We start from the raw sequence: 16,401 nt of genomic DNA on the forward strand, positions 1-16,401 counted from the left end.
TAATGGGGGAGAAAGAGAGAGAGAGAGAGAGAGAGAGAGAGAGAGAGATGAAGTTAGGATACAAGTTTCTGATCTGAATGCTCAATTATGGCTCAAAACCTCCTATAAAAAGGCTACTTCCTATCATATACACTGTTTGGAAAGAAGTTAACAGACAGCCATGGTGTCCAATTTGGATGTAGTTGTATAAGATGCAGGAACGCCTTTTGCTGCAATCACTGAAGCAATCCTAGGAGCATGCTTTCCACAAGGGTACGATAGCGTTCAATGGGAATTTTGAACCATTCTTCCTGTAGACATGTAATTAGGTCCTGTAGACTGTTGTGTGGCGGACGTGAGTGTTTTGCATAGAAAGCACCATCAGAATGGTTCGAGAAGTGTAGAACGGCGTGAGAAAAGTTTCTTAAATGTCTGGATTACTTTTTTAACGTAGTCACGGACTATATTATGAAAAAAAAAAGATTACAAGTGTAAGGAAGAGAATGAAATGGAATATCACGTTATAGTTCGAATATCTGGTCGACGCAGATATAGCTTTAATATTAAAATCACTAATATATAAAATTCGAAAGAATTGTATATGACAGATGAAAAGTTGGACTTAAATATGAAACAAACAAAAGGTTCTTCCATTGAAGAGCAAATTGCAGAAAGAAATATCTAAACGGACAGAGCAAAAAAACTGTCACCAATAAAATAAATAGAAACAGATGGAAATGGATTGATATGAATTGAGAACAGACGGATATTCCAAGGATAGCTTTGACATGAACTGGAGTTCAAAATGGTACAAGGAAATGCCTGATAAAGTTTAAAAGGAAAAATGAGAGTCCAGCAGTTTCCAACCGAAGGGTATTGTCGCTATCACTCGGGTTAGAAACATCTGGGTTCGAATCCCGTCTACAATGCGAAGAACCATTATCAGGATTTTCTAACTGGTGGCGAGTTAGCCAGTCATATGGAGGTTGCAGGGTTTTATCCACCTGAAAATTCTTTTGTTTTTCATCTCACTAAACAGCCACACTGGCAAGAAGAATGCGCACGCACGCACGCACGCACGCACGCGCACACACACACACACACACACGCACACACACACACACACACACACACACACACACACACACACACACACACACACACACACACACACACACACACACACACACACACACACACACACACACACCTTATAACTGAATAAACATATATACAGTAGCAAGCCCATCTTCTTCTTTTCCCTTTCGTGTTAGCCTCAAAATTCGTGCGTGCGTGTGTGTGTGTGTGTGTGTGTGAGAGAGAGAGAGAGAGAGCTATTGTTTCAGCTATATATTTTTTCATTATATACTTGTATTAGTACAAGTTTAGTATAAAGTTTACATATTGTAAAAATAAAAAAATAAATACGTCAATATATACTGTGTAACAGTTGTCAAAATAAATATATTGTATAAGTAACTAGCGTTTAGTGTATTATAATATTATAATAATATCTGGTGATTGTAGAGAGAGAGAGAGAGAGAGAGAGAGGTTCGCATCGTGATATTAATAACTATGGTGATATTACCTGGATTGTTGTAAGGTTCAAGTTTTATATTCTGTGTTATGTCTTTTTAAAAATTGCAAAAATATAGTGTCAATAAGTAACCAGTGTTTTAGTGTAAAACTGGTGATGAGAGAGAGAGAGAGAGAATTATGAATCATGATATAAGTTATAACTGCAGAATGAGTAAGGACCGGAAGATAAAGACATTCATATTCGGTTTTATGGATGGATTAAACAGAAGAAGTAGACCATACAGAGAATGGATAGACGACATAAAGGACTGGTGTGGAACGGGTTTACAGAAACTGCGACAGTATGCACTGGACAAAGAAATATGGAAGAAAATAGTGAAGGAGGCATCAGACACCAACGGACAGTGAGCCCGTGGTTCGTGATGATGATATAACTTATAGAATAAAGCTGTGCTTCAACTGAATACTCATAATAATCAATCCATACAAAGGAGCTGAAAGAAAAGTTAAGGAAAAATCAATGCTTTATAAACCTCTACTTACTTCTAAGTATCCTGAGGGATCGGAAAAGGGGTAGTCTGCTAAGGGACGTTCTTCATCTAAAAACTTTCCTGCCTTGCCATTCACAGGTGGGCAGAAGAGACCATAGTTGAAGCCTTCTTTCAGCTCCTGAAAAATCAAAATATGGTTGAGAAAAAGAGAAATGAAATATAAAGGAAACTCAATATTAGCTCTGGAGAGAATGCGAGTCAACTGCTTATATGAATTACTACTTATTAACACACTTACTAACTCATGCAGCAACATTCTGTTTATAGGGAAAACTCATAATTTTTATGACCTGTTTTAATCGGTCAAATGAAGACATCTTTATGCGTATAGAAGACCCTTGATGATTGTTGAAGTACAGGAGAAATGCAAATAAATGTTTTATGTACATACGAGATAGGATTTGTGAATTATATGCATGAGTTGATTGATGGATTACCTACCCCAACATTCCGAACCAACCCTCTGTTTGAATAAAAGTCATAAAGCATAGCAACGGGTTCCAGACATTACCGTGTTTTGTTTAATGTGCTTTTACAAATGTGTTTGGTAATTTGCCACACATTAGTAAGAGCATCAGGGGTAACTGCTTATAATTATCTAACATTACAACTAATAGGAATTCTATGCAAAAGCTTTTATTGAACAATTATAGGTTTGGTTAGCTGGCACCAACCGTAATTTTCCCTCATTCTGCTTTCAAGAGCGACTTTGAATCTGTCGCTGCATAATACGAAATTGTAATGCGGAACCTCTCCCAAGTGCAGGGAAACTCGACTAACGCAAGTTCACTAACCTCATAATTGAGGTGGTCTACGCACCTAGTCGGCGATGAAGTCCATAGCATGCACAACTGCAGAAAAAAAAACAAGAGAAGAAAAGAATGGGGTTGGTTGGAATGTAACAAAAAAAAAAGAGAACATTTCTCAACAGTCTGCTATGGATTTTGAAGTTAACGATTTTTACCGAGGACGCTTCCGGTACAGACACGTTCGTTATTGGGAGAGGAAAGAAGATTGTCTGAGTCGAGTATCAAGATAAGCACTGTTATTTGATGTCATTGCTTAGTTCACTTAACTCACTTCAAAGTAGAGGAAGTGATAAACCAATAGAATTAGGAAGTTAGTCAATTTTAGTTATAGTCTTGAAGTGTAATATAAGATAAGATATCGTAAGAACAAACAAAGCTTACTGAAGACTAGTGAATCACAAGTTTTTCCACTTTTAAAATCTCAGGAAATTGTAGTCACCTGTACAATAGATAACTTGCGAATTCCTCTGCCTTGTTACAAATGTAAACACTATAACAATGCAAAATAAGTAAGCAATGAGAGCTCTTATCAAAACTTCCTCCTGCCATGATCAGAGCTATTAAAACTCTGATCATGGCAGGAGGGTAACATCAATGCCCGAGCCTCAGTTAGAGCTTCATTGGCTACAGCATTGTCATCCATTACCCTCCCAGGGTTTACTCCATTCCATCTCAATCTCATCCTCCTATTCTTATAAGGACTGGCTTAAAGGGGCGAAGCAAGAATGCTTTTCATCGTCCCCGTTACCTGTAGAGGACAGTGTAGGGATAAGGTGTTATTGAGCTATTAAAGCTCTGATCATGGCAGGAGGGTAACAGCAATAGCCGAGCCTCAGTTAGAACTTCATTGGCTACAGCATTACCATCCATTACCCTCCAAGAGTATTAATCACCGCATATCACGGTCGATTTCTTTTTCGATTCATCCTCTTATCAAAACTAAAACTAGTCCTTATAAGGACTGGCTTAAAGGGGCGATGCAAGAATGCTTTTCATCTTCCCCGTTATCTGTAGAGGACAGTGTAGGGATAAGGTGTTATTGAGCTATTAAAGCTCTGATCATGGCAGGAGGGTAACAGCAATAGCCGAGCTTCAGTTAGAACTTCACTGGCTACAGCATTGCCATCCATTACCCTCCAAGGGTATTGGATTGAATGAATCAGTCACCGCATCTCACGGTCGATTGATTTATCATATCGTACTAAAACTAAAATATAATTTGTCACTTTATAATTTTTCTTATTAAACATTTAATGGTGTCAAAATATTTCCTAAAGAAACATTGAAATTTTTTTGATCTAAAAACTATTTTAGATATTTTGCATATTATATAACATTTGAGAAAAGCTTTTATAATATTTATTTAAAGAAGTCGCAAAATTACAATGAAATATGTATTCAATAAAATTTTAGGTTCCATGGTCAGTCTATCTCTCTGTAAGATATCCTTAACAGTGACAATGTGCTATCTGCGCATGAGGTGAATCATCGATAGTCCATCCCAAATCCAGATTGTTGTGGTCTTGACTTGTCTTGTTGGAATAGTACTCGCTTTATTTTAAGTATTGGCGGATAGGATAGTGATAATGGTGTTAACAGCATTCCTCTGGAACCAGCTCAAAGATTATATTGGTATATAATCACAATTTTTTTCAAAAATTCACGACATAATCCCGCTGTGCGTTTTGTGGGAGAGAAATGCTAGTATTTCGTATTTCCTGGAAGCAGAAAACTCTAAATTTATAAATAAATGAATAATAGGGATGGATGAATTCTTTATGTATAGATTCTAGAGTATGTTGTTTAATTCAATTACATTATTAATTAATTAACATCTTTAATTAAATATAATTTAATTACAATTTTAATTATTTAATTAATGACCTTTATACTTATTTGGTATTCATAGCTTGTGCGATTACAGTGAAGTTTATTGGTATATAACATATAAGTAATATTGGGCAAACATAAATGAAAAGTCTTCTGCTCAACTAGTTAATGACAGAAAAATACACATCTGTCTCTTCCTAAAACACAAAAAGAAGATAAATTGCATGGACAGGTGATTTGCCACTGGTTGATCCATTGATTTTGTGTTCAGATTTTTTTTAACATTAGGAAATTTTCTTTTTCGGTCTTTATTTCTTTAGTTCTCTTGCACAGTAACCTCAAAGTGGAAAAATGGACGCGTCTATCTCGTTCGGGGGGGAGGGGAGGGATATCACTTGGTGACAGTCTTAACTCACTTAATTGGCTCACTTAGCTCCCAATAGTTGATTATGCCTGTAAATTCCTTATGTCCCGCGTTAAGTTTCAGGGAGTAAACATCCTGCTATGTCCGTATAAAAACTAGCTAAATTTCAGTTGCCAAGACCTAGAGTCCTATATGGGGATTTGAACTCAAGTGTTTCTACTCAAAACGTCATTCGTAAAGTAGAGGACTTATGAGCAATTTGGCGCAATGCTCATCTGATTCTGATTTCAGTTAGTGTGTGAAACATTCTGACAGTTTCTGTCGATCTTTACAAGGGGGGGGGGGTTGAAGATGACGTCATAGGGTTTCTTTCCCACGCGTAGAGTCTTTTTTTGATAGAGGATCTAATCAACGAGAGCTGGATGACCAGATTGGCTTCGACTTGATGCAATGTTTTAAAATTGATTGGGAATAGTGCTCCAAAAAAAAAAAAAAAAGTTGGCCTTTTGGCCATCGAGAGCGATGTCGTTTGCCTTGAATTTTTTGAACCAGTCAAAGACATTTTGGAGACTGCTTCGATTACAGCATGGCCAAGAGTCCCGTGACCATATTGCGACACATAATATTTAAAACAAATACCAAAGTTACTCTTTCTTGGTGAGTGCCTTACCTTGGGGAGGGAGGCCAAGATCTGCTGCTTCACGTCCCAGATCAGCTCTTCACGGTTGAACTGCATGCATTTCTGAAAAAGAAGTAAGTACATCATATTAGGAGCACTTATAACTGTTCATTGAAATATTAGCAATGCACGCTGTACAATGGGCGTATTCTGCCTTTTGGTTGGTTTGACGATATGTCACTGGTGTTAAGTGAACTAGAAGAAACTTGTGCAGATTACATTAAGGAAAATTTCATTATATTTTTGTAAAGCAATTATAATGACATAATTTATTTTCATACGATATGTTTTTGTAGTTCGTTGGAATACCAGCAGTATTGTCTGCTCATCTGTACTCATTCAACAATCGCATCATCTGTGTTTTATTTGATATTTGCCTTTGCATTGAATTTTGTCAAGTTTATGTTTTTAATCTACCTTAAACTTTACCTTTATTACACAACAACAAAACAACGATGTCAGAAAAAAACAAACAGAAACCTGTCTCTGAAGAGAATCAGTCAGTTCGAAACAGCTGTGAGGCCAGTAAAACCTTTATCAAATGCACTAATAAAATACGGACGCCTGGATCACGATCGTGTCTTTTAAGTAAGGCAACTAAAAGGTTATTAAAATACAACCGAAAGTCGTATTTTAATAAGTTTTTTATTAAATTTTAACTTTGTATCATAAACTTGTGAATCACAAAAGGGTGTTAAGAATTTTTTTTATAAATAGTTAAAATAATTAAATCTGAGAGAGATATTGTGATTACTTTTAACTATATGATATAGAGTGTTCATATATTTTTATTAATTAATAATTATTTTTATAATTAAATAATTAAAATTTAATGTAGAATATGAAAATTACTAGAATATGAAATTGAACATAATGAGACATTTAATTTGACCGATTGTCTTGATAAATTTGGACTGTAATTAGCCCTTTAATAACCAAGAATGATTACGAACTAGTTGCTATAGTTCTGTTATATTCTGTTTATAGCGCTTACAGTCCAAATTTATCGTTTGGACTGTAAGCGCTAATATCATATCGGACAAAGTTCAAGTAAAAATGCCTATTCAATTCAATTTCACCAAATTGAAGTAATTTTCATATTTTACATTAAATTTTAATTATTTTAAATAGAAAAATAATCATTAATTAATAAACATGTATGAACACTATACATAGTTAAAAATAATCATAGTATCGTTCTAAGATTTAATTACTTTAATAATTTCTAACAAAACTTATTAACACCCTTTTGAAATTTACAAATATATATATATATATATATATATATATTTTTTTTTTTTTTTTTTTTTTTTTTTTTTTTTTTGAAATGATCAAATATATATATATATATTTTTTTTGATCATTTCAAAATACAAAATACAACATAGGCATCAATGACTGTTCTAACAGCAGCTACACTATTTTCAAACTTAACTTTATAATACAAAGTTAAATTTGAAAATAGTGTAGTTGCTGTTAGAACAGTCATTGATGCCTATGTTGTATTTTGTATTTTGAAATGATCAAAAAAAAAAAATACATATATATTTGATCATTTCAAAAAAAAAAAAAAATATATATATATATATATATATATTTGATCATTTCAAAATATAAATATATATATATATATATTTGATAATTTCAAAAAAAAAAATATATATATATATATATATATTTTTTTTTTGAAATGATCAAATATATATATATATATTTTTTTTTTTTTTTTGAAATGATCAAATATATATATATATTTTTTTTTAATTATCAAATATATACAGGGTGTTCGGGATAAATTTGACATATTTATAATTAATTATATTTTTCCGTAAGTTACATGTATTAACACACACTTCTCTTCATTTAAAAGTTTGGACCCTTCTTCATTCATATACAAGATGTCAGAAAGGATGGATAGCTGGAACCCACCTGAATCATGGAAGAGAATAACTTGTATCATGATGATTCGTGCCCGCCATCAAAATAAGGATATTACGACTGCTGCCCAATGCTCCCTGAATACAGTAAAAACAATCAGGCATGAACTAGAGACTTGCAATGGTGACTACGAGGATGTAGCAAGAAGAAAGATCCCTAGCAGACGATCTGATTGCGTTCGTACAGCAGAATTCCTCGCAAATCTGCAGGAACAGGTGTTGAAGAACCGTGGCATTGGAATTCGGGCTTTGTTCGTGGAGTTGCTAACTGTAGTCAAGCCCTGGATAACAAGGGTAGCCAATGGTAGGCCGTATGTATGGCAGCAGGATTCGGCCCCTTGCCACACCTCTGGGAAAAGTCAAAAATGGTTGTCTGAAAATTTCTACGACTTCACCAGTCCAAATGTTTGGCCTCCAAACTCCCCAGACCTTAACCCCATGGATTATTTTGTATGGGGTGCAGTTGAAAAAGACACCAATCGCACTTCCAGTAATACAAAAACCCAGTTAATGGATAAAATTAAAACAGTTTTTGCGGCCCTTCCCAGGGAGACTGTAGCATCAGCTTGTTCGAGGTTCCGAAGCAGAATTGAAGCTGTGATCGATGCTAATGGTGGTTATTTTGAGTAAATCTGGTTGATAGTATTGTAATTAACTCTGCCTGTAATGTTTTTTTGTCAATTCATTAAATTTAATAGATACAAAGAAGATTTTCTTTTTCCTTACGAAACTGTCAAATTTATCCCGAACACCCTGTATATATATATATAGTTGCTGTTAGAACAGTCATCGATGCCTATGTTGTATTTTGTATTTTGAAATGATCATATATATATATATATATATATATATATATATATATATATATATATATATATATATATATATATATATATATATATATATATATATATATATATATATATATATATATATATATATATACAGTATATATATATACAAAGAAGTTATGTCCAAGCTAGCCATGATGTCATTTTCATCAACTGTAATATCCTTCATGTATGTAACAAATTCTGTAGTGTTCTTGATAAAGGATGGTGAATTCCCTGAAAAACTTTTGAGGTATTTGGCAAGATATTTTGAAAGATTGTAAGATTCTTTGTTCACTAATGTCCCAACAGATGAAGTCCTAACATTACTCAAGGACAAGTTATCCAAAAAAATGTTAGCCTTGCTTACATATTGCATCTTTGTGTATATATATATATATATATATATATATATATATATATATATATATATATATATATATATATATATATATATATATATATATATATATATATATATATATATATATATATATATATATACAAAGAAGTTATGTCCAAGCTAGCCATGATGTCATTTTCATCAACTGTAATATCCTTCATGTATGTAACAAATTCTGTAGTGTTCTTAATAAAGGATGGTGACTTCCCTGAAAAACTTTTGAGGTATTTGGCAAGATATTTTGAAAGATTGTAAGATTCTTTGTTCACTAATGTCCCAACAGATGAAGTCCTAACATTACTCAAGGACAAGTTATCCAAAAAAATGTTAGCCTTGCTTCCATATTGCATCAGGTCCGGTTACTTCAAATTTCAAGATAATATATACAAACAAAATCATGGACTGGCTATGGGTAATCCTTTATCTCCTGTTCTTGCAAATATTTACTTAAAAGATTTTTAAACCATGGCTATCTCTTCCTTTATTTTAACACCTAAAGTTTGGAAACGTTATGTGGATGATGTCTTCATTGTTTGGAGCCATGGACATGAATCCCTTATGGTTTTCCTCGAACATCTCAATAGCCGACATCAAAGTATTAAGTTTACTGCCGAGCTTGAAACGGATAATTCCTTGCCTTTTCTTGATGTCAAACTGACTCGCTCTTCTGGTAAACTAAAAATATCGATATATAGAAATCCCACACATACCAACAGATATCTGCACAGTCAGTCCCATCATTTCCCTCCTCATAAGCTTGGAATAATTTCCACCTTGGGACATAGAGCCCGTTCTCTTCTGGATGACCCAAATGAACTGCTTACAGAAATAAACCATCTGAAAATTTCTTTCGAAGTTAATGGATATTCCAAGAAAATCATTGACAAATTCCTTCTTAATCCTCCTAGACATCACTCAGAAGAAACAAATAGATTGAAAAGCAATATATCTATTACTTACATAAGTACTGTTTCACATAAATTAGAAAAAGTTCTAAAAAAATACAATATCAGAACCTTGTTCACTCCACTTCCAAAGATCCATTCCTTAATTAGCCACCCAAAACCTTGTCATCATCAACTCAAATACCCTGGCGTATATAAAATATTATGTGACTGCGATATTCCTTATTTCGGCAGACAGACAAATCTGTCGAAATGCGTATGGAAGAACACATGAGAGACATTACTTACAAGAGACAGCGAGCAAGTGCATTATCAAGTCATATCCTTTTCTCGGCTATTCCTAATGATGATAACCAAAGTCACAAAGTCTGCTGGGAAAAATCTACTAACATCTTCCGTTGCAGTGACGAAATAGAGAGAAAAATTGTGGAATCTAGAGAAATCATCTTCAATCCTGTTCATCTAAATAACAACTTAAGCTACAACCTCACAGATAGTCATTCAGCTGTAATCATGTACTGGCGTTCACGTGATGCAGCAAGCACGCACTCTCCCAACAATGCAACAAATGAAAGACCAGCATCAAATACAACTACAACGTTTTCATGCTAATTATGTATAAAGACTGTCTATGTTGTTCATAGTCTTTTAACCCTCAATGTTTAGTGTTTTTTCTTTTATAATGTCACCTGAAGAAGGCTGTTACAGGCCGAAATTAGTAGTGTGTTTATATTAAAACCCTTTTACTTAAATCTCGGTTCTAGTCATTCAATTTTTTCATAATATATATATATAACAAGCCCTTTAACAACCGATATATATATATATATATATATATATATATTTAATAACCTATATATATATAACAAGCCCGGTTTTTATAGACGAAAATTCCCAGTTGTTTGCAGGAGAAAAAAACCTCTACTGTCATATGAGACCTGCTAACTCATCTTTAATTGAAAATGTCTTAAATAAAGGATTTTCGCGCCATAAACGGGATTCGAACCCAAGTGTTTCGAACTAAAGGGCTCTGTCAAAACCAATTGAACTATGAAGACTGGATTTTCATTGTACGAAAAAGCAGAAGAATATCGCTATCACTGTCATTACCTTATTATTCGAAAGCATTCTTTCAACAAATATTCGGTTTTTTATTATTACTATTAAATTTAGAGACTTTTCATCATTCGTTGGAACATGGAAGGTTATTACTACGTCCTTGAGATTCCAGTGATTTCCGCCTTCTATCACTACCAGATAACATTCTTTGAAATCAATGAAAAGTTGATCTGGTAGGTTTGCTTTTATTCTTTTTTTTATCTTATTCTTGACTCTGTCCGAAAATTACTTCACTGGTTTTTTGGATGAATGCCAATAAGTTTGAATTTTCTTGAAAGTAGTCGTCAGATAATGCTGGATAATTTTTTTATAGCCAGTAATAGAAAAAAAACTGTTTTTTTTAATTAAAATTGTTAAAAATTTATTTTAGTTAAAAATTTAAATTCAGTTAAAAAAATTCCGATAAAAATTTGACTTACGAAACAACAAAAAATATACTTATATTCTGCCAACAACTGAATAGCAGACGTAGAGAAATAAGAGAAATTTAACTTACGAAACTGTTCCAGTCTCGCAAGTTAAATTTCTACTTTCTCTATCGTCTGCTATTCAAAGTTTCGTAATTAAATTTCTCCTATTTCGCTATCGTCTGCTATTCAATTGTTGGCAGATGATAAGTGTATTTTTGTTATTTTTAACCAATCTGAATTATAATAACCACATAAGTTCATATATGAAAAAAATTAGTGCATAAATGTTTCTTTATGAGTGCAATGAAAACAAACAAAACCTTCTTAAGAAATTTATAATAAAATAATAACGGAAAAATGAGTTTTGCTCTTTTAAATGAATTTTATTAGCTCAAGTTCGGAATATGCTCAAATTAGCATATTCCCAACTGAGAAATACGCAATTAGGAAGTCTCTATGATATTATGTTTCATGGGTAATGTTGCTTGCTTCATTTATATCTCCATAAATACAGAAGGATTAAAAAATGGGAAAAAAGACAATGAAAAAGGGATCAAAATACAATTAAAAAGGACTTCTCACAATAAACACATCCAACTCAAACTTCCGTTATAATTCTGAAAAAAAAGATTTATTTATTTTTAACTTATAAAATTAAGAAGAATAATATCTTCTTTTATGGTTCATTAACTTGGAAAATGTATACTTCTATTGAAATAAATACCCTACTCACACTTAAATACAAAGTAACAAAAAAAGAAAAATATATACCTGCAGCACAAGCTCTGGGATATTGATCTCTAAAGACACTGGCTGTTCGTCACTTGGTTGACTGCCACTGTCATCTGTTGTTTCCATGGCAACAGACTTCATGACCAACCTCTTCCTTCCTCTACAAAAGAAACAGTGAAGAGTGGATTGAGAAACTGTGTGCAACAAATATAAGTAAAAAATAAACATTAGGAACATATAACTGCTTATTACGTTTGGTGATGACAGGTCTTTTTTTTTTTTTTTGATAATAGTGTATTTTGAACCGAATTAAGGATTGCGTGAATTCAACCAGTTTGGTTATTCTAAACTAAGTACGGAAATTGTAATGTATACTGAGAACTATTTTTGGAGAAGTAAATAGTACCATTTTTATTGCCTTAACACTTTCGGAGGAATATTACCAGTGGGTATGAATTTTTATTGCCTGTAACTGTGCTCTGGCTATTTTTAACTGTAGTCTTTCATTACAAAAATATCTTCTTTTTCTTTTTTTTTTTTTTCATATTTTCATATAACGTAAGCAGCTAAGAGGGCAAAACTGGAGTTGGACAATTCAGTTGAATTTAAAATAATCTAATAGCTTGGTAATATATTACCAAGATTATGAAAATTTATTATTATGAAAATTTTCATATAACGTAAACAGCTAAGAGATCAAAATGGAGTTGGAGTTAGAGTTGAAATTAAAATAATAACTTGGTAATTTTATTTTATTTGGGAAAACTAAAACCATTCGTACGATTCCCAAACTAACATAAGGAACCTATCCTAACCTAACTCTAAATTGTAAATGTAGCTTAATAAAAAAAAAAAAAACCGTCAATATTTGGGCTTCCATATCGATAGTAATTTGAAGTGGAATTCCCACGCCACTTTCTTAACAAATAAGTTTAGATTCTTAATTAACAGAATATATTATGTTAAAAAAATTATAAATGCAGCATTCTTAAGATGTTTATACTATTCCTGGGTAAATTCTTCACTGCAATATAGCATTACCTGTTGGGGAGGAGACTATTATAACAGTCTGCTTCCATTAATAAAAATACAAAACAGAATAATTAGAGCCATAACTACTACCGACTTTGCACATTCAATCAATGATCTGTATATCGTTCATAATATTCTACCATTTCAGAAACTATATCTCTATGGTTGTCTGTTATAGGTAAAAAGAAACACTGAAAGTTTCTTGGTATATAATGTAGACTATGGATTGCGCTGCGGTCGAAACACGCTGGAAGTACCTAAGGCTAACAAAGAAATTTTTCATAAATCTTTCGAGTAGATTGCGACGAGCAGCTATAACAAACTTCCGAATGATATTAAATCTATAACCTCAGAATATGTATTCAGAAAAAGATTGAGAAACTACCTTATGGGATTAAAGAATGTTGACAATAATTTTAAACGTATAGTATAAGAGACCATTATAACTCATATATCATAACCAATTAATATTGATTTACAAATTGGTTCATTCAATTAGGAATTAAAATATCAATATTTACATTATTATAACTGGTAAGGGAGCCCTCTTCTCCACTTGACCAACCAGGTCAGTTAATTAATCAACCAACTGGCTCTGAGTTCGAATCCCAATGTCATAGATAATTGTGAATGCTTTTAGGTGAAAGATGAATTTGATTCTTCATGCAGATATGTTTCTAGAAAATATGCAGTCGTATGCATATAGTTAGGAATGAAAGATATGTTGAGGTTTAGGAAATAGGTGCCCTGCTTCCTAACTTCCTCCTCCTCTTCCATTTAAGAGTTCTTTTTTTTTTTTAGATTTCTATTGGCACGCTTTCCTCCTTCCATTTGAACAAAAAAGTGTTCTTGAGAATCTTATTTGTTATTTATAATGTGCCACAAACCCATTATTCATTCATTCACTATTATTTATTATTAGATAGTTGGATCGCCTTCGATTGTATGATTTTTAACTTAATTCATTGGCTAATTCATAGGCTGGGTTCTTTTCCACTTAAATCACTCCAACCACCCATCCACTCCCTTTAGTAATTTACATTTTGTAATCATGTAAACAGACATTTATTTGCTTTTCAATAGATGGCGCTCGATATTTTTAATATTGCTCATTTCATTTTTTGTATTATAGAGAATTAGCAATATGTAATATTTGTTTCGGTTTCAAAACGTGATTATATATTGAATTTTACGAAAAATAAGCAATAAAATTCTTTATTGTTTTTATATAAGTTCAGATGTGTCTTATGGAGAATCCTTGGGACACTTTTAAGATATCTGTGGATTACCTAGAAATTGAGAACTACTGGTCTATAGAATCTTAAGTTTTCGATATTCTGAATGCTATATTGAAAATAGCATTGAATATGTGGATTGATTGTTCACAAGTTTACATTGATTGATAAGCAGCCATTAAAATAATTTATTGATTACATATTAAATTAACCATGGTTTTTAAAACGTGTAGACTTCTTTATTGCTTTATGACTACATCTTGATGTAAAATATTAAATACCAAAAACATTATAGCAAGAAAAATAACAAAAAAAATTATGGTAATTTTAGCTATGGCTACATCTATAAAATCCACCATCTTCATGGCATAATCATTATAGTTATTCAATGTATATATGTCAATGTAAATATAATTGCATAAATACAATATTTCGCATTTTAAAATCGGTGTATAATATTACTTGTAAGAAATAAATAAACTGATAGATATTATTATTATTATTATTATTATTATTATTATTATTATTATTATTATTATATTTTCCTAATCATAATAATTTCAATAACATGAACAAAATGTACCCTACACTCATGTAATTTCTTTGAAAGATAATAAACTGTATTAAAAATTATTATAAGCTTTTAATTCATTATATTCAAATCTAATTTGAATTTGGAGAAGCCGCCGTAAATAACTGTTATTTCGTATTGATATTCTGTTCGCGTAGCATATAACTTAATATCTTAGTTTTTAATAATAAAAATGCATGTTATTTTTATGTATTATTACGTAATTTTATATTTTATTTTAAGTTTTAGATTTTATTACCGTTTTTTTTTTCAAAAATAAACTGCAATTTAAGACACATATTCAAATACACCAAAAAAATTTAATGTAACTTAAAATATCTAATCTCCGGAATTAGCAATATGTAGCATTACTGATTGCTGTTCCGTAATAATGATGTCTTTATTGATCTTATGCACATTCATTGCATTTTGTGAAAGAAACGAAATGCGAAATGGTTTCGTTTATTTATATATTTATATTTATTTATTTATGTTTTTATGCACGTTCATTGTATTTTGTGAAAAATGTGATATGGCTTCGTTTATTTATTTATATTATTTAATTTTGCTTACGCATGATAAGAACTAAAATGAGAAGTGAAAGTAATATTTAAAAAATTATATTGTATCGTTTTATAATGCTTCACTGCTATGTATATATTCAAAGAACTAAAAAATGAGAAGTGAAAGTAAAATATATTTTGTATTTCATTCTTGTGGGAATTGTATTTAAGAAAATAATAGGATTAAATATTAAGATAACGATTCATCATTTAAGGTTGTCTAAAATTTACATTTTAGACAACAAAACAATAGCTTATTATAGGTAGTTTCGAAATTATTTAAATCCACAGAAAGGGAAAGAGGGAACTGCGAAATAACGCTAGTCATGATTTCACTTTGTATATCATGTTTTTTCTTTAAAAGCATCATAAAATATTCTTTTTTTTCCCTATGCATTGCACATAGCACAGAACATGTAGTCAGAAACATGTACCTGCAGTCGTAAACATTCACCTAGGACGCGAACAACCCTTATATGTTTTTAAAGGAAACAGATAATTTTCATCTTCCGATGTGCGACCACCATCTTGCTTAATGGAAGCCTGAAATAGCTTGGAGAAATTCCATGTTGGGTCTATATAGGACAGATTATCTAATCCTTAGCCTATTTCTCGGTACTGAAATATGATATAGATTTAAAACCTTTCATGAGTAAGATTCAAATTAAAAAACAAATAGCATTCTTACTTCCCTTAAACACAATTCTAAACTAAAGCCATTAAGAAATTCGATAGCATCCTATCCAACCATAAGTGTTATAGGAACCCTATGCAATGAGACATCAAGTATGATCTATCATCGGTTTGAGTCTTTTTTTTAGAATTTTCTTTAAAACAAAATTTATCTTAAATGGCAAAAAGAAAGGTAAATTTTATACTGCATCAAAATACTATGTAATTATTATTAATTAAT

At 31.8% G+C, this 16,401-nt stretch overlaps 1 protein-coding gene across 4 annotated transcripts in view; it reads right to left on the minus strand.

Annotated features, from left to right (window-relative positions):
• Window positions 1–16,401, minus strand: part of LOC150104927 (uncharacterized) — a 359,330-nt gene that overhangs the window by 98,634 nt on the left and 244,295 nt on the right. For all 4 annotated transcript variants that reach the window (XM_090395423.1, XM_090395422.1, XM_090395424.1 and 1 more), the window contains exons 2-4: window positions 12,127–12,247; window positions 5,743–5,814; window positions 2,062–2,187 (exon numbers count right to left, since the gene is read on the minus strand). In XM_090395423.1, the coding sequence (XP_090251549.1) occupies window positions 2,062–2,187; window positions 5,743–5,814; window positions 12,127–12,247 (319 nt within the window). The remainder of the gene's footprint in view (window positions 1–2,061; window positions 2,188–5,742; window positions 5,815–12,126; window positions 12,248–16,401) is intronic.

This window comes from Typopeltis vanoorti, chromosome 7, assembly GCF_054136105.1.
Source record: "Typopeltis vanoorti isolate ZY-2024b chromosome 7, IOZ_Tvanoo_1.0, whole genome shotgun sequence".
In the NCBI taxonomy this organism is placed as follows: Eukaryota; Metazoa; Arthropoda; class Arachnida; order Uropygi; family Thelyphonidae; genus Typopeltis; species Typopeltis vanoorti.